This window comes from Amphiura filiformis, chromosome 7 (assembly GCF_039555335.1).
Source record: "Amphiura filiformis chromosome 7, Afil_fr2py, whole genome shotgun sequence".
Lineage (NCBI taxonomy): Eukaryota > Metazoa > Echinodermata > Ophiuroidea > Amphilepidida > Amphiuridae > Amphiura > Amphiura filiformis.
This window is the reverse complement of record NC_092634.1, coordinates 56,441,627-56,461,354: the sequence shown is the minus strand read 5'-3', so window position 1 is coordinate 56,461,354 and position 19,728 is coordinate 56,441,627. Positions and strand designations below refer to the sequence as shown.

The 19,728-nt window shown below is 36.3% G+C and overlaps 1 protein-coding gene across 1 annotated transcript in view; it reads left to right on the top strand.

The window, feature by feature from the left end:
* Positions 1-19,728, top strand: part of LOC140157966 (brefeldin A-inhibited guanine nucleotide-exchange protein 3-like) — a 90,665-nt gene that overhangs the window by 10,218 nt on the left and 60,719 nt on the right. Inside the window, 7 exon segments of the mRNA XM_072181215.1 lie at positions 2,539-2,652; positions 10,003-10,128; positions 13,579-13,636; positions 16,442-16,535; positions 17,643-17,768; positions 19,302-19,564; positions 19,567-19,613. Of these exon segments, the coding sequence (XP_072037316.1) occupies positions 2,539-2,652; positions 10,003-10,128; positions 13,579-13,636; positions 16,442-16,535; positions 17,643-17,768; positions 19,302-19,564; positions 19,567-19,613 (828 nt within the window).

Here is a 19,728-nt window from a genome sequence, read left to right as displayed (position 1 = left end):
TTAAGAAGAGTAAGGCAATGGGAAAAAACCCTGAATTCTGAATACAAAGAATGTCCATCTGATATCAAATAATTTTTTTTTTTTTAATTCGCGATATAATACACATTTTATGGCAAATGATTAAAAATTGACATTTTTGATATATAACAGTCCTCAAAGTAAACTTTATAAATTTATTGATATGTACTTAAAGTGTATGTAGCTGGGATGAAAAGCTGATGATCAATTAAAAATTGTGACCTTTCATATTGAAGATATGAATTTTTTCCTCCTCTTTTGGGGAACAAAATGTAAGTATTAAATATAAGTACATATGGATTTAGAAAGTTTACTTTGTGGACTGGTAAGTATCAAAAATTTTAATAATTTGTCATAAAATTTGTATTATATCGCAAATTTTTTTTTTTTAAATCAAAATTATTTGATATTAGAAGGACATTCCTTGTATTCAGAATTCAATTTGATATGTCTGATGTGCTCTTATGTCCCACAAAAAATACTGTCGAAACGTTCACACCAGAGCCTTTGCCAATGTGTAATTGTGATATTTAGGAATTGAAAGGCTAAAAAGGAAAAAGGAAAGGAAAAGATAGAAAGGCTCAATTCAATCGTTTGTACCATATTCATTCCATTAACCACCCAGGGCATTTAACAAAGTCATTTCGGGTGGGCGCTGCGCTTATTTTTTACATTGTTTACATAATTGCGTACATAACAAAATGGCACAAAACATTCATCCATCATCATCAGTGTGCCACATGTTTTAGACCATGATTCAGATTTGCATAGGCAGTTAATAATATCACAGTTAACTTGTTGTGAAGTCACTGGGTGGGCGCGTATAGAGGTATGGGTGGTTAATAGAATGAATTCGGTATTTGATAACAAAGATTTTTGTTACAGATTTTGTGACTCCAGCATTTTTAGATTCCATACTTGATAGGCAGGCCCTTAGGAAGATGTTGGGTCTTGTGTTTCTGATGGCCTTTCTGTGCTACTGTAATATTTGACTGACTAGAATAAGCCAAAGAATTAAGGTACCAGTTATGTTTACCCCTGTATATCTTAAACAAAGACAAATATGTCAAAATTTAAATAAGCAGCCAATACCTGTACTGTTTTGCTCTTATTTAAGGCCTTGTTTTTTTTAATTGGTTAAGAATTTAAAGAAGCGGTGATAAGGAAGAAACAAAATCAGTTTTTAACGTGCTATTCAATGGAAGCATGGTGCTATAGTCCTCTTGTTCAAGAACGCTTGTGTACAAATCAATAGGGCATGCAATGGCGCAATCTGCAACTTTTTAATTTGAATCTTCCTTGGGGTTTGGGGTCTTTATTTCTTAAATTCGAGTTAAAAGATGCAGCTATATTGGCTGCTGGTTCCACTTATGACATATCTGTCTTTGTTCAGGATATACAGGGGGTGAACATAACTGGTACCTTAATTCTTAGGCTTACTGTATATTATGTGAGTTTTTGCCAGTATTTCAATTTTTGCTGGTTTAAACCAGGCAGAAAATAGCATTTTGCCAGTTTTTGCTACTTTGCCAGCAAAAACAGGTTTTTGCAGGCAATAATCAAACCCTGAATTGCAACAAAGCTTTGTTATTTTAATGAGGCAAATTACCAAGGCCTTGGTCACTACTGGCCTACTTTCGGGCGGTAGCTTTAGTATACTATCTAGAGAGGTTGCACTTTGCTCTCAGTTGAGTCCTCCGGGCTGGGCTTCCACTATGCGCTCGCTAAGTCCATGAGGGCTACAGACTGCAGTTAGGCTGCATGCACCAAGCCAATGTAGGAGTGTATTTAATCTTTTACTAAAGGTATTAATGTAGTGGTTTAACCAATCTTGCTGCATCTATACCTAAAAACATCCAGTTGGGCTATTTGCAGCTTCATTTGAAATTCAACCTCCCTCTGTGGAAGATTCCGGTTGAATCTATCTCAGAGGATGTATGAAATTCAAACGGAGCTGTCTAAATGTTCATTCCATTTAAAATTCATACTCCCCCTGGGGAAGATATTTCCAAAATCTTCCACAGGAGTAGTGTGGATTTTAAATGGAATAGCCCAATAGACCTTTTCATCAGCAGCTGATTGGATATGCAGAAATCAGATTAGAAAGATGTGGCAAAAACACCACAACCAATCACACACTGTCGACAGTGCGTTCAATGAGTACCTGGCGTGTTATATGATTGTTCACACCAATTCATGTACCGTGATTTTTCTTACTTGACACAGCGTATTGAACGCATTGTCCACATGCTTGTCAAAAGCGCATTCAAAACATAATAAATTGATTGGTTGAATATGTTGTGAAGGTCGGTGTTTTTTTCATTAAAGTCCTGAAAAGTCTATACTGTTTTTCAAAGATGATTAGTTGGAAAACATTTCTGAGTATTAAAACTCAGCTCACTTAAATCAAACCAGTGACTTACGATCTTGATCTAAATCCAATTAAAATCCAAGATGGCTGCCGTTTTCTTCATTTCTTTTGTCTGACTTATTGTATCCCACTTACCCTTCCCCCCGCAGTTCTGCTTATCAGTATACGGCACTAGCAAACAAGAGGTACACAGAGCCTGCCAGGTTACCTTACTCCAGATAGTCAGCATTCTGGCCCAGAATGCAACATACTATATGAACCAGGTAAATGGTGTTTATAATACAAAATGGCCGCTAAATTATAAAATGGCTGCCATTTTGTCATCTCGATATGTGTTATGTTCATATTAGTGGAATGTAGTGTGTGTAGTTTGCAACAAGAAGTGCATAGTGCCTGCCGTGTTTACCGTGATACCAGATAGTCATCATTCTAGCCCATAATGCAACATTCAATATGAATCAGGTATATACAAAATGGCCGCCAAATTGTAGAGTGGTTGCTAATTTGTTATGTCTCTCTATGTTTTCTTAACTAACAGGTTTTGTATGTTGAGACCATTAACATTCTAACATTTGATGACATGTGACCTGCTCCCAGTGATACCATGAACATAGAAAAAAATATAATAAAGGAAAGATAAGTTTAAATTATAAGTTTCAAAATACCACCAAATTTATATCATGACTACTATTAAATCAAGATCTCAAGGTTTGCAATATACATGTGAAAAGAAATAAACTTTACATAGTTGCACCATTACTGGTATGGGGATTTACAAATTCGGCAAATAGTTACAGCTTTAAGGGATCTAAAATGAGTGTTTATTGGGTTTCGACAGTATTTTTTGTGGGACATGAGAGCACCTCAGACCTATCGAATTGCATTCTGAATCTGAAGCATGTCTTTCTGATATCAAATAATTTTCATTTTTGAAAATCACAATATAATACAAATTTTATGACAAATTATGAAAATTTGATATTTTTCACATTTTTGATATATAACAGTCCTCGAAGTAAATTATATAAATCTAATGATATATTCTTAAAGTGTATGTAGCAGGGAGGAAAAGCCGACGGTCAATTGAAAATTTTGACCTTTCATATTGAAGATATGGATTTTTTTCCCAAAAAGACCTATTTTTTTTTGGTGTTTTGGGAAAAAAATCCGTATCTTCAATACTGAAAGGTCAAAATTTTCAATTGATCGTCGGCTTTTCATCCCACCTACATACACTTTAAGTATAAATCATCAGATTTATAAAGTTTACTTCAAGTACTGTTAAATATCAAAAATATCAATTTTAATGATTTGCCATAAAATGTGTATTAAATGCTAATTTCAAAAATCAAAATTATTTGATATCAGAATGACATTCTTCGTATTCAGAATGCAATTCGATATGTCTGATGTGCTCTAATGTCCCAAAATAAATACTGTCCAAACGCTCATACCCCAGCCCTTAAATGATTTTTTAAATACTTTTGTGCATTGATGAAGTACTAAAAGTCTAATTCTAATAAAGGCCTCTATCTCAAAATTAGGTATATATCACAGAATTAAGGACTCGGCGTACCGCCATCTTGATACAGGCATGGAGCAAAAATTGGGGGTATTCGGTTTCCCTCGGAATGCGCTCGAGGCATTCGTTGTCATGCAAGCGCGACATGGATGATGGGCGTATTTGAGAGGCGCACTTGATGCGACCAGCACGCGCAGTACGACAACGCTTCAGATGAGATGCAGAATTGTTTTCATTCGTCTCCTCGCACTTTCGGCAAGGACCCGAATACCCCCAATTTTTTTCCCATAGATGACGGCGCGATTGTACGTGGCGGTATAGGGAGTCCCGGTTCTCCTTCTCTAATTCTATATATAAATTATCATATTAAGGAGTGCGATATATGCTGGGATTATGGTTCAATATACATGTACCGACAAATAAATTATATACGTGTACCGACAAGCACACCAGAAACATTTTGATGGGTGAGATGATTCTCAAAAGACAAGGCCTGATTTTACATTAATAATGATGAGTGATTGTGATTTATATGTAGTGATGTCAAGTGCTAGTCACGCAGCATGCAAGTGATGCATCATATTCCAGTTGTATGTTTTAGTATTCTGACCGTATTATTTTTTAAAAAGCTCACATACTGATGCTATTGTTTTCCTTTCTACCAGTTAAGGCAATGCTAAATAAACTTTTTTTTTGCCTTTCTCTACAGTATTTACTATATAGGCCTAGTAACTGTTTCATTATTTCCTTCTCATTGTTATTTAATTGTTTTTAGGGAGCGGTCATTATTTATGCAGAGGGAATCCGGATTTTAGATGGAATGCACAATTTTTTGTGAACAAAAGGGGGGAAATCTAAATTTTTTTTGCTAGGAAAGAGCGGGGAATGTGACATTTAAATGGAGAAATTTCATAAAATAAGGTAAATGCGGAATTTCTGAACGGAAGTGAAGGGTGAAACACATTTTTTTTTTTAATAAATTGAAATCCCCCATTCCCTCCGGTGTAAATAGTAACCTGTCCCTAACTAATATCATTCTGCACGTTGTGATGTATACTGACATGCTAACATACTTTTTACTTTGCAGTTACTTATTACTTATTTTTTAACATACCGTAAAAATTACCTAATGGCGCACTTGGGCTCCTTTGCCTAAGGGTAAATTTTATGTACAAATGGAGAGTGCCCTCCTCTGAAAATCCCAACAAGAATTGGGGTCCATACCTGTTTTGGCTGGTTGGATTTTACAGGAGAGCACTTTTCGTTTGTGCCTAAAATTCCGGTTATGTTAAGGGAGCCCATGTGTAACATTAGACAAATCTTGACGGTGTTGCCATAATTCAGCATCAAAGCCTCGAAATGTTACTTGTTTACAATGAACATCTAATGAGGGCATTGACATGGTGCATAAGAAGTTGGAAGTATACGTTCCTCATATTGTAAAGAGCTGTGTTTATTTAATATTGGGCAGTAACTGAGTGCTTATCTGGCAGAAATTAAAGCCAGCTATGGCAAATTAACCTCAATACAATATCGTCCTTGGGCAGAAAAAAACCTATGTGTCATTGGCCCCTGAACATGTTTAAAGCAAAACCTCCTATGTAACCGCTTGGCTGTTTTGTTTAAACATGTTCAAGGAAGTACATGGGGGGTCTTTCCTGCCCAATGACAATATATTTTATAACATATTTTATATTTGCGTATGTTAGTGCCACCATAATACCATAACTTAATGTAGATCATTCACTACCATTAGAACTAGTTTTACTAAACCATGCAACCCTGATACGTACTAATTAACATTTTCATAAATTTCATTGTCAAGATTTTCTGCTTTATCAAGATTTTTAATGTGATATGTAAGCAAATATAATTGGTCAAATAATAGAGAAAATAATACACACATATGTGCTGCTTTTGATATAGAGCAGGTTTTGATGGCATTGACTCAAAAATTGTGAAAATGGAGTTAATCGGCTTTGTCATCTATTAGCTTTTTTTGGTGGATATATGCTCCCCCGGAATTCAGAGATGGTGGGTCTTTGGCAGCTGATCAAATACCTGTAAAAGGGGGGGGGGTCTTTTGAGCTGTGAACAGTCAAAATCAAGGATCTTTCTTGGCTGTTTGGTTGCATCTGATATTCTTCTGGGGAAAATCAGAAATGAACAATTTGGGAGTCTTTTAGATCTGAAATTATTAAAAACAGGGCTCTTTTAGCATTCTGTTTGGGTCAAATTTAGCAGTCTGTAGGACCTGCGCAGTCTAATACTGGGGGTCTTTCCAAGGGCGCATACCCGTATGGGTATTGGTGTTAAGTGCCCATTACTTCATCTGCCTATGGAGAAAAGAAATGCAGATATTAAAATTTAACTCCTACAGTATAGATGTGTGGAAATATTTATTTTATTATAAAATTCTCCCAAGCAAGTGGCCATATATGCCACGTGTTGAACCAGAATTAGGGAGCATTTTAAAAGTGGTAATTTTCGCGCAAGTAATTGTTCACACTAAGTAAATTTTGGATGGTTTCGCATGTTGTTAAATTCACAATTGTAAGCTGCCTTACATTTACTTATAGGCTACACAAAAGGAATATATATTTGGCAGTTGTTATTTTCACTGTAGTAGTTACTTTTAAAGGCGAAAATAAATGTTGTGCAAAAATTAGCTTTAGTAAGCTGCTGCATGTGCTAGCCAAACTATGAAATTACTATCTCATTGTTGTTGTTTTTTTACAAAATTGAAAGAGATAATTTGCTACAATCACTCACTTTACTGATGTGTAATTGTAGTAATGCTTGTTCCATATGTTGGTGATTTATGTCCAATTATTGTATCCCACAGTGCATTGCAAATTGGGTACATTTGTTCATATATTTACTGCTGCTGATGGTGTGTCATCCATATGGGGTTTGTGTATTTTGCTGCTTTGCATTTTGGTTAGAGGTAGTAAAGTATTTCACAAAACACATTATCCTGTGGAATATTATTCAGAAAAGCAGAAAATGTGGGAATGGGCCATTCCAGTTGAAATCCATACAACCAGGTATGGAACCCTACTCTGGAACCATCCGAATCACCCATTTAGGTAACCCCATTTGAATTTCACACTCCCTGTATGCAGGGAAGTGCACTAGCCTAGTGCCACTTCCCTGTTGTATGGGAAGTTAATGTCATGTCTTCCATAGGGGGTGTTTGGATTTCAACTGGAAGAGCCCAATTAAAGGAAACTTAGAACCACAAATTTAAAAACAAGGGAAACCGTTCAAAATTAGCAAAATGGGAAAAATTAATCTCGCAAAAATGTTCCACTTTTACAGCATCAGTTGCGGGTCACATCATTCCTGCGTCATCAATGGAGGCAATAACTCATTGACATTTCTACAGTTTGATATGTAATGGATATCCCAGGTGTTTGGGTAATTGGAAATATACGGTGTCCCAGGATCCTTTGCAGTTCTATTGGACATGTGTGAACATACACTAGAACATTTTAGTCAATGAAGTAGAAATTAATTTCAGTGACAGTGAATGTTCCTGCTGATTTGTGTAAAAGTGCATGTGGAGTGCATTAGTGGTAATTTTAGCAGAGTGTTTATTATCGTTGCAAATTTTGTGAATAGAAGTTAGGTTGCGAATTTAACAATACCCAAATATGAACTTTTAACCATATACTGTAAAAGTTGAAATTTTCACGTTATTAATTTTTCGCGTTTTCAGTGCCAATTTTGAACTGTTTCCCTTGTTTTTAAATTTGCGATTCTTAGTTTCCTTACATTGACTTATACACAAAAGGAATATAGTCGCAAATTGTTATTTCCGCGGTAACAGCTTGGAATGCGAAAAACGCGAAAATAAATGAAGCGCAAAAATGTCCACTTTTACAGTGATATACCAACATGTACAAGTGGTACGCTTTGTCGGAAATCATAAACTCTTATACAGTATACCGTAAAAATTAGTTGATAAGCATAATGTGCCTATTAACAAGTTGCTCGGACAAGAACACATTTTCAGGGTAGTTTGGTATTTTTTTCCTTTAAACCCATATTATAACATTTGCTGAGGAGAACGCCCTCAGAAAATTTTTAAATTCTGGTTTTTACATGATTGTAATGTACTTTAACCAATAAAGATACTCTGCAAAAATCAAGACCTTAGGTGCTGTAGTTTTGTCAAAATCCGAGATTTTGAATAAAAGGCTTGAACCGGCGTTTTATTATTGCAATGGAAATATTAGTTGAACACGTATGCACAGTACGTACACGGAGCGTGGGATACACATACACACACACCCCGAGGATCGTACCGTATTACAACCGCGGGAGGAACATGCATGGGTACTAGTAGTAAATTCCAATTTTCTATGCTTTACCTCATTTGCTCGGCTCAAAATTAAAAGGGGACATATCTGAAGCTAACATTTTATGGAAAATAAATACTAATTAATCTATTTTTACAGAAATGTTATAATATGGCTTTAAATTAACATACCGTATTGGTCCGAGTATAGTCCCACCCATTTTTTATGTGAACATTTTTCACAATTGGGGGTGGGATTATACTCAATTTCAAAAAAAAAAATTTTTTTTTTTTTTTTAGTTTATTTTGTTCGGTTTTGGAGTGTCCCTGGACCTAGACCTAGATGCTAGGATCATTTATGGTTGACCTAAAAAAAAAAAAAAAAAAAAAAAAAAAATATTTCAAGATATTTTGTATTTTTAATATGAAAATTGATACTTTGTTTTCATGTCATACTCTATTAATGATTTCAAAATGCATTCAAATTCAATGCATTTTGAAATCATTAATAAGTATGACATGAATACTAAATGGGAAGTGGGATTATACTCGGCGTGGGACTATACTCGGGCCGAATCACGGTATTACAAATTACCACTACTGAAAATCAGTTCTTGTCCAAACAACTCGTTAATAGGCACATATGCTTATTATTAACCAATTTTTACGATATGACAAGGAAAATATTAACTTATCCATTAATTTTGATGCACTTTTCTTTTAATTCGGATATTTCATAGTAATACCTTTACAAGTTATAAGCTTGCTTGCCTCTTTCTATGCATACTAGTTGTGCCTTTGTTTAACATACTAATAATTGTAGCTTTTCTGCTTAATTTGATTTACATGTAGTCATAATGCACTTTGTAACCCAATGTATTGTTTATTTAAAATCTAAGTTATATATCTGCTACAGCAGCTGCCAGTCAACAACTCGACAAAGTCATAAATTTTTACTACCCAATCAAAATTACTGGAGTACAAATCACACAACGATATGTGTAAAGACGAAAGCTTTGGAAATTTAGTTTCAAACTGTTAACATTTAACATGGTACTAATAATAAAACGTTATAGTGAATAATTTTATCTGGATGTGGTATGAATAAAGTACCATCACTTTGATGCAGAAAATTTGGCTATTCCAATTGAAGTCCACACTACCCCTGTGGAAGATTCTGGAAATGTCTTCCACAGGGGGAGTATGTTTTTCAATTGTAATTGGTCAGGGTTAATCATTTTGAAACCCACACTCCCCCTGTTTCATGGCTTTACCTATATTTTCAACAAATGGGGTGAGTATTTCAAATAGAAGTTATCCAAATGTCTGCTCTATTTGAAACTCATACTCCTCTGTAGAAGACTTTAGCTAAATCTTCCACAGGGGTAGTGTGGATTTTAAATGGAATAGCCCAATGCTCACCAATCTCCTGCAGTATTACAGGCAATGGATGGAAATTAATGCTCATAAGAAATGCATTCTCCAATTTTGACTAACTTTGAGAAATTTTCACCAAAAATGGTTGAAAATGAATGAATTTTGCACAAAAATTAATAGTTTTGTGAAAATTTCAACCATTTTTGGTTTCCATAAGTTTCCATAATTTCAGGGTTAAGATCAACCTTAATGTAGTTCCACAAGTAACCATCACTAAACCAAACTGCATCATGGGACATCATTATTATTAACCCAGTACTTGACAAAGCAATATACCTATCACCACTTGATATTAACTTCATAAAGGTAATTCCTTTTGGCTTTTTATTTTTAATCTTCATTTTCATATAGCTATGTATGGAAGCGTTCCAACGCAGCACTCAGCCGGCTGTCCGAGCAGCGGCCAAAGTCACCGTCACACAGATGCTTGGAGCAAGCGATTTAGCTGTTGGTATGCAGAAAGAAGGCGAAAGTGAGGTAAGTTGTGGCATATTTACCAATTTAGTTGTAAAGTTTTAGTCCAAAGCAATTTCTTACGTTTCACATGACTTGCAAGAGGCAAGTGATGTAATTGGACGCTAGCATATGGTGCAGACTTTATGCAGTTTTGTTGGAATTTCTTTAGGCAAGTTGGCTTCCGTACAATGGTTTGGTTCAATTGGTTGTATTGCATAACAATAGTTTTTGTCAAAGCCGTCAAACCTGTAAGAATTGAAATGTTGTAATGTGTTCATTACCCATATGACAACCCATAAATGCGTAGAAAGTACCCATTTTTGGCGAGAAATGGCTAGGCGAGGAGAGGTGAGGTAGCCTATTAAAAAGGCGAGTTAGTCGAGTTAGTCTATTAAGGGATCTGGAATGGCGTTTGACAGTATTTTTTGTGGGACATGAGAGCACATCAGACATATCGAATAGCATTCTGAATACGAAGAATGTCCTTCTGATATCAAATAATTTTCATTTTTTGAAATTCACGATATAGGCTAATACAAATTTTATGACAAATTATAAAAATTTGATATTTGTCACATTTTTGATATATAACAGTCCTCGATGTAAATTTTATAATTCTAATGATATATTCTCAAAGTTGGGAGGTAAAGCCGACGATCAATTGAAAATTTTGACCTTTCATATTGAAGATATGGATTTTTTCCCAAAAAGACCAAATTTTTTTTGGTGTTTTGGGAACAAAAATCCATATCTTCAATACGAAAGGTCAAAATTTTCAATTGATCGTCGGCTTTTCATCCCACCTACATACACTTTAAGTACATATTATCAGATTTATAAAGTTTACTTGAGTATTGTTAAATATCAAAATATCAATTTTTAATCATTTGCCATAAAATGTGTATTACATTGCTAATTTCAAAAATCAAAATTATTTGATATCAGAAGGACATTCTTCGTATTCAGAATGCAATTCGATATGTCTGATGTGCTCTAATGTCCCACAATAAATACTGTCCAAAGGTTCATACCCACCCCTTAAGGAATGGCGAGGTTGAGATAACTAATTTAAGCATAACTAAATTAAGTCTTAATTTAGTTTTCTCAACCTCGCCATTCCTTACTTTTTTACTAGGCTTCCTCGCCTAGCCTCGCCATATCTTGCCATAAATGGATACTTTCTTGCCTTTGTGGGTTTCTAGTGCCTATTTATGTCTTGAATACCAACATAACAACTGTTTTTCAACTTGAAATCTCTATTTTCAATGTTATTAGTTATCACAATGTATCCCACAGTGCAATAAAAACTGACCGTGCAGCTTGTTGTGCATGTGTTTTTGTTCGTGGTCGAGTGATAGAGCATGACAGTGATGGCACTTAGGAGTACCATGCTCTGGTGGCTGAGCTCAAACGTCATTACCTCTGGCATTTGGAAACATGACCAGTAGAGCAAAACTATTGATGTAAACATTGGCATCTCTTTTTCTTAATGCTTTGTATATTAGCCAACATTGAAAGTCCCAAGTTTTGAGATATTCTGTGGTGGTACTACAGGAAGGGGATGGGGGATATTCCCCCCCCCCCATATTTTTCTAACCCTACCCCACCCAGTTTTTCTCCCACTTTTAAGGCCTTGTCAGCCTTAAAACCCAAACTTTTGCTGCAATTTAAAGAATGATAAATTTTATTTTTTCCCCTGAAATTCACTTCCCCATGCCCCCCCAAAAAAAAAATACTCATGGTGCCACCACTGTCAATACAAAGCTTGTTTGTACTCATTCTAATGCATTTTTCATGCATTTTCATGACCAAATATGGTCATGAAAATGTACTATTCTGGAAAATTTGAAATTTGTCGTCTGCTGTTGACATGGAGAGGATTAACATTTGTTTCTGTTTTTACTCTTCCATATTGTCCCCTGTTCAATTTATTCTCAGAGGCATTACAGGGGTGAATTGTCAGGGAGGGGAGGTATTTGACGGAGTAACATAATGTTTAGAATTTTCATGGCATGTGTGTTCAGTAGTGTATACACACTGGGAAAATGTAATATCTTCTGGTTGACCTGATCCAAAAATGACTTTATCTGGTCAATTGCATGCAAAGCAGTTTGTAATTTTGGTCCTGGAAGATATCTGAAAATGTTTCTAAAATGTTTTGCTCTCCTTTCCAAAAAAATCCAAAATATTTTGCATTGATTGAATGAAAGGGGTCACAAACCTATCTAGACAATTCATGCTACTCCCTCAGTCAAATACTTTAAGGCCTTACTATTGACCAGTGCTTGAATGGTGACGAAATGGGTCTTGGTGTCATAAAAAAAGTAATTCTAGACTCAAATTTCTTTACAGACAGGCAAAGTTTCTTGATCAAAATATCAAGAAAATTTTATGCTCTGCTCTTGTACTTTGTTTGTTTGATTACTCTATTTCTTCTTGGCATGCTGGCACACATAAGCAGATGAGTAAAAGCCTACAAATTGCTCAAAACAAAGTTATCAGATTTATTTTAAATAAGAATTGCATGTATCATATTACAGAAGATGATTTTAAAGATCTTAATTTCCTTAACATACAAAATAGGGCTAAACAACTCAGGTTGAACCATGTTTTTGATATTTTTAATGAAGTTGGCCCAGACTATCTTAGTTCAAATTTTACCAGAGTTTCAAACGTGCACCAATACAGTACTAGAAACAGTGCTCAAAATTTTCGTGTTCCAAAATCCACTACCATCACTTCTGGCTCTTTTTATTATAATGCCATTCAGGATTGGGCCAACTTACCAAGTGCAATCAAATCAATTTCTAATAAACAAAGTTTCAAAAAGTCTGTAAAAACTCATTTTTTTAACCAAATTTAGTTTCTAATGATTTTAATCATGTTTAAAGATTTTATTTTACTTTTAATATTCACTTGTATATATATATTTCTTTGTATGTTTTTATATGTATGTATGCCTTTTGCCCTTCTATGTAGGACCCCTTCGGAAATAAGCCTTTGGGCTTAAAGGGCTATCCTGTGATATCTCCTTGCTTTGTTTTTTGTGTATTATATGTTATTTATCTTAATGCATTTTATATCTATTTACCTTGTATTGTTGTATGTGCAATATGGAGATACCGAATCAAATCAAATCAAATCAAAAACCTATCTAGAGATTGTTGGAAAATGTCCCTTCTTGTCCCTTCCATCAATGTCAATGGAAGACATGACCTTAATCTCCCACACAGGGGGTGTGGATTTCAAATGGAGTCATTCAGTCAATCAATCAATCTTTCTGGGTATTGAAAAGCATGAAATTGCCTCTCTAGGTTCTGCTTGGATTTAGCTGCATTTTATTATTCTAAATTTGAGCCCTGGATGAGTGTTATGTACTAAAAATAATTGATCACTTTGGATTCAAAGTTAGTAGTCAATATTTATTTAGTTATTTCATTGTATGAATTTGTTTGTTTGATTTATCATCAGCTTCCCAATGGGACCAAATCAGATGAGATGGAGGAGGAAACCAAGGATGCTATGCTGGGTAAGAGGATTAATGCTCTGCATGCTAGCCATAAGCTTCAACATAAAAAAATTATGAGATATTTTCTCAAAATATCAAAAGCTATCTCAAGAACCACTGAACCGATACCAGGCTTGTTTGTACTCATTTAATGCATATTTTATGCTGATTTCAAATATGTTCATGAAAATGAACAAATCTGAAATTTTTGAATTTGTTTTAAAAAAATTTGAAACATGTCATCTGCAGTCGCATTTTTGTGCTATAAATATATAATAGTTATTATATACCTCATATAGATTCCTGTCATCTGATTGGTTGAAAGTGCGGTCATTGAATTAGCTATTCCTTCAAAATGAACTATGGACCGGTCATGGAAATGACCTATGGACCGGGCATGTGTGTCTCAATCAAACTGCGCAATCGCAACATCCACTTACATCCATTCGGTATATAACAAATATTGACTGCTTTATATTCGGGACATGGTTAAAATTATAAGCCTGCTGTAATTTCTAAAAATTTTGAGATCACCTTGGGCCTATAATTTTAACCATGCCCCGCATAGCAGTCAATATTTGTATACTATTGACCTGTGATAATGCTATATTGTGCTATTTGTTACCAATACTAAGCACATTCCCGGTCAATTTGAAATGGGCTCACTGTGGTGTGATGGTTTAAGAGACTTTGGTGTGTTCATTATTTGCATATGGGAAGAAAATCAGTGAAAATGTTGTCATTTTTGAAGCTCTACCTTTTGTCAATTAAAATGGGTATAAATTGCTGACATTTAGTGGAATAGGGCCCAGTTGAAATCCATACACCCCCTGTGGAAGACATGGCCTTAACTTTACAGACAAGGGGTGTAGATTTCAAATGGAGTCACTCATTCAGGTAACCCCATTTGAAATACACACTCCCTGTGTGGAAGATTAAGGTCATGTCTTCTATAGGGGGTTAGTGCTGGTATCGGCAAGCATTTTCATTGTCGACAATCGACAAAATTAAAAAGTCGACGTCGACAACTGTCGACAATCAGACCTAATTAATAACCCCCAAAATCGTCCCACAAACCTGGCGAATTTTGCGACGTTCCGGGTGCAAAATTCGGCAACCTACACGACGGGAAACCACGATGGCACCACACGCTGCGGGAATACCATGACAGCGATACGAATTGGCAATGAATGATTGACCCATTTTTAGAAAACCAGGCAAGAGTTAAATATGCTAGATTTTGAGCTGAAATATAAAAAAGATACCAAACATGATCCGCAAATCTGATGATTTCCCGTCCCTTCGTTCCCATTTTTTCAGTTGCTAAATGTAAACATCAGAAGTGCCGAATCACAAATTACCGATATTAATCCGCCTCATCGCGCAACTTGCTCTGAACTCCGCCCCATTTCCCCAAATATGGAGAGCGTGTGCAATTATTCCGAGCACGTGACTGTTTTGTGAGTTGGAAAATACTTTTGTATGCTTGGAGGCTTAACAGTTCGTTACAATAAAGAAGTCATGTTTATTATTAACAATACCTGGTGTCAGAGTCCCTTGGTCAAAAAAGTCCATCAAAGTATGTTTGATGCCATGGTTTAGCAATCAAACTATTTCCGCCTATGTATTCACGCAATGTCAATTATAGCCTGGCGCTTTCCTTCAACACACACCGCGTGGCTAGCGCTTCCTCTTGTCTCGTGCGCTGAATATTCATAACTCAACTGTACATTCACAATTAAACCCTGTGCAAAGTACGTATGTGACCCATCGATGTCATCATGATTCGCCTTGACCTTTTAGTGTAATGAATATTAATTATAGCTTTACAATGTACATTCACAATTGAATGCTGTGGAACGCACGTACGTGTCTGTGACCCATGATGTCATTGTCAGAGATGAGAAAAAAAACATCGTGTGAAAGGACAAATCGCAAATAAACAGCGTCTGTGATTGGCTCATATTTTACCCATTTCACATAAATACCCAATCAGTGTGCTTGTTTCAATAAATAAAGTTGATCATCAGGGACTTTCCCTGTTTGCCAATGTTGCGTGACAGCAAAAATGGCGACTGCTGAGTGAAAGAATTGGATGCTATACCAGCGTGTGCGATAGATCAAAAAAGTCGGGATGAAAACGCTAAAGAAACATAGCGAGAACGTCAGGGAAATCGACAAAGATGTAAAGAATAAGAGATCCCGAAAATACCTTGGTAAATTTTTGTTAAGATGTTAATCTTTTCAAGCTTTCTTAGCCAAATTGTTTGTTTACTTTTTGTCGATACATGCACAGCTCTTGTCGACAATCGGCAAAAGTGCTTTTGTCGACAATATTGTCGACAAAGCCTTGTCGATACCAACACTATAGGGGGTGTATGGATTTCAATTGGAATAGCCCAATAACACTCTCTTTGTGCAATTGACCTTCTTGGTAAATCCCCTAAGCCTTTGCGAGTACACCTGAGATGTTGTCATTTGACGTCATGCCGATCTGTGCCGATGCGCACATTGTTTAGCGAACATGTTACTGTGCATTGCAAGTCGGCGTGACGTCAAATAGCGACATCTCAGGTGTCGCTTATAAGCCTTTGCGAGTACACCTGAGATATTGTCATTTGACGTCACGCCGATGTGCACATCGTTTAGCGAATATCATACTGCTCATTGCAAGTCGGCGTGACGTCAAATGACGACATCTCAGGTGTACGCGCAAAGACTTAAATGGGATTTATCGAAGAGGTCAATTTAGTTGTATCAAAGATGGGTACAAAGATTCTTTCTAATTTGTGATTTTGGTTCTTTCCTTTTTATTTACAACTGCAGCTGAAGATGAGATAGCCAGATTAGCAGAGGTTCCCTGTGATGCCTTTATCCGAGTGCTTAGCTTCTTCTGTACCAAACTCACTGAATCACAAAGGTAAAAAGAGGGGATGAGGAATTGGAAGGGGAAAGGTGGGAAATGAGATAATTAAGCTTACCATTGTTGCATAGATATTACTTTCATGAAATTTCATTTGAATGAACACAGCTGCAAACAGCATGACAATTGTCCGAGTACACTGTGATGAACGCCTGTGTGTGCGCAATGTAGAAGTGAATCCAACTCATGCTCATTTGCGATTGGACAGCATTTTTATTCAGTATCCCAGGTTGCGTATTCACATTGTACTTAGAATATGACAGCGTTTGGATTGTGTGTAGCTGTTGGTAGCTGTGTTCATTTAATTGAAATTTTTACTTTGGTTAGCTTTTCCACATAGTTAACACCCCAGGGTATTCTTACTTAGAATTAGTCCTGGTAGGGGTTACCTCCAGGAACCCAGAATCTAGCATGGGTACCCAGAAAATGCTTTAGTTCCCTAAGACGATTTGAACATCATCAATCTTTTGGTTTGTACCCACAAAGGAGAGGGAAAACAGAGCCCGTACAACCAGTCAAAGTCTCAGCATCATCCGATAATGAGGGCCGATTGTTCCATGAAATGCGACAGGCGAGACTCCTACGCAATTACCGCGTATTTTCACGGTCTATCGCGAAATCACGCAACTCTTTATTGCGTATACGCGAATGCACGCAGATAAAAACAATTTATCGCGTCTGACGTCATCTGTCAATCAAATTCGAGCATGGTTTGTTTACAAGTGTCGTGATGATGACTTGCTGAACGCGGATTTATAACCGGGCGCCTTATTGTTAATTTTGCACCTTTCGACATGCAAACCATCTCAAAAGTTAGGTCTTTATAGTAGGAAACTTTGGTGAAGGCACCATGTCCACAATACCTAGAAAAGCTGCTTTTTGCCTTGTAAAAGTACGAAATTTTTTGCCATTTGCTGCTATTCCTTTTCTCCGATCAGCACCAGATGGATCGGTCTTCCTTTTACGCGCTGATTAACCTGTGTAAACCAATCAAGGATCATAATTGACAGTGACATCAGGTGCGATAAATTGTTTTTATCTCTGTCTTTAATTATAGTCTTTGTACCCTAAGATGATAAGCATTTTCTTTTTGTTATGCTACAGATTTGGTCATCTGAGTAACAGTGCTAATCAGCCACTACTAACACTGCAGTTGGAAGCTATACTAGCTATGGTGAGCAATGCAGGTCCTGAGCTTAGAAGAAGTCAAAACTTTCTCAAAGTTACATGGTAAGATATGCTTTAATAATGTAGATCAGTTAGACAAAGTTAATGTAAGCACTAGTGGTGGTCAGTGAATTGGTGTTGGGCTTGCAACCTGTACATTTGTAAAGCCAAGAATCAAACAAAAATAGAGCCCCGACTCAAGATCTGTCATATCAGTTCAGGGGCACTCGTAATAACCGGACGTCTCTGATTTCAAAGACGGGTCAGTGATTTCACATACGGGGGTCTGTGATATCACATACGTCGAGCTTTGTTGACAGCTGGGCACTCGATGCAGCACATCGGAACGAAGCTGAGTGTATTAGAATAAGCTTTCCTATGTTTAGCAAATATCTACCTGTGCAAAAATTATATCTATCTGTGCAAATTCTGACAAATGGTCCCAGAACACACTTAGATTGCAATGGCTAAAATCAAATGTTTTGAAGTAAAAAAATCCCAATTTTACTATCCAATTCATGAATTGGATAGTAAAATTAGCAGGCACTCAACATGCTCAACTTGGGCTAGCTACAACCCTGATAAGGCCTATACACAAAATTATTCCCACTGCGCTGCCACGTTCATCAAAATTATTTATATCGTTTGCGACTGGGTTTTGAAACTAGGGAGTATGTGATTTATAAGACGTCTCTGAAATATGATACTGTTATGTGACATGACGCTTCAAGAGTATTTGATATCAGAGACGTCTTTGAATTAGCAGTGCCCCTGAACTGATATTGGATTATCATGCAATTACTAGAGGATGGTGGTGTCTATTGGGTATTTTGAATTCATTACTCTGTAATGTGTCGAAAAATGTAAATTTCAGAAGCTTGCTGGGTTTTGTTTAATTGTGCTTGGATCTGTCCAGTTTAGCTTAGGATAGGATAGGATAGGAAGCTTTATTTCACCACGGACAAAAAAATCAAAAAAAATTGTTCTTCCTTGGGGCTCTGGACATAATACATCATATAAAACATATTAAGAAATCAAGTACAAGTTGAATTATGATTAACATTTATAATCATGTTTAGATAGACTCAAGCAAAAGTTAAAAGTATGCACTCTTAGCATTATGTTTGAAAATCGATAAAGTCATAGATTTTTGAATAGTTTCATCCAAATTGTTCCAAATGATTGCATCTCTATAATATGTTAAACTACATTTCTCATAGTTTGTCCTTGGTTGAGGGTCTGGCAAAAGTTGTAATGATTCTCTGGAATTGAAAATATATCAGCTAAATAAAGAGGTGACAAGTTTTTCAAAATCTTGTATGTTAAACAGAACAATTGTACTGATGCCTATGAGAAATTGGCTTCCAACCAAGTTGATCAAGAGCAATATTACTTACTATGAAAATATATTTATTTATTCATAGAGCTCATGATTCACTGTGGCCAGTGCAAATAAAAACCAACACAAGTGTTTTTTGGCGGGCATTTAGGTGGTTTTTTGGGAGTATAGTGAAGAAGTGTCCGTATTAGCATTACAAATATTATATGTGATATAGGTTTGTTATATTGTTTGTTCTTCTTTTTTTTTCATTGCAGGCAAGAACTATGCCCAGCCCTAATAGCTATCCTCGGCATCCCACGAGATGAAAAACACCTCATCTCCCACCACTCCATGCCAGGCCACGACAACGACATATCCCAAGATCACGGCCGAGGGTCAAGCAGCACCGGAACAGCGCCATCTAAGCACAGGGCAGCAAATCGCATCATATACTGCGTCGCTGTGGAGCTGGTGAGACTCATTGGTAGCGTGGAATCGTTGAGACCGGTGCTGGGATCGTTGTTTCATCATATCTTGCTATTCCCCCACCGTCGCAGAGGAATGAAGCCTTGAATGTTCTGAAAGAGGTAAGCAACTGCTATAATCGGGGCTCAAATTTGGCGCTCTCCTGTTGCTATAATTGTAAACATGTCACTCAAGTTGTAGCATGGTTGTTTGTGGAAAAATTTAGTTAGCTTGAAA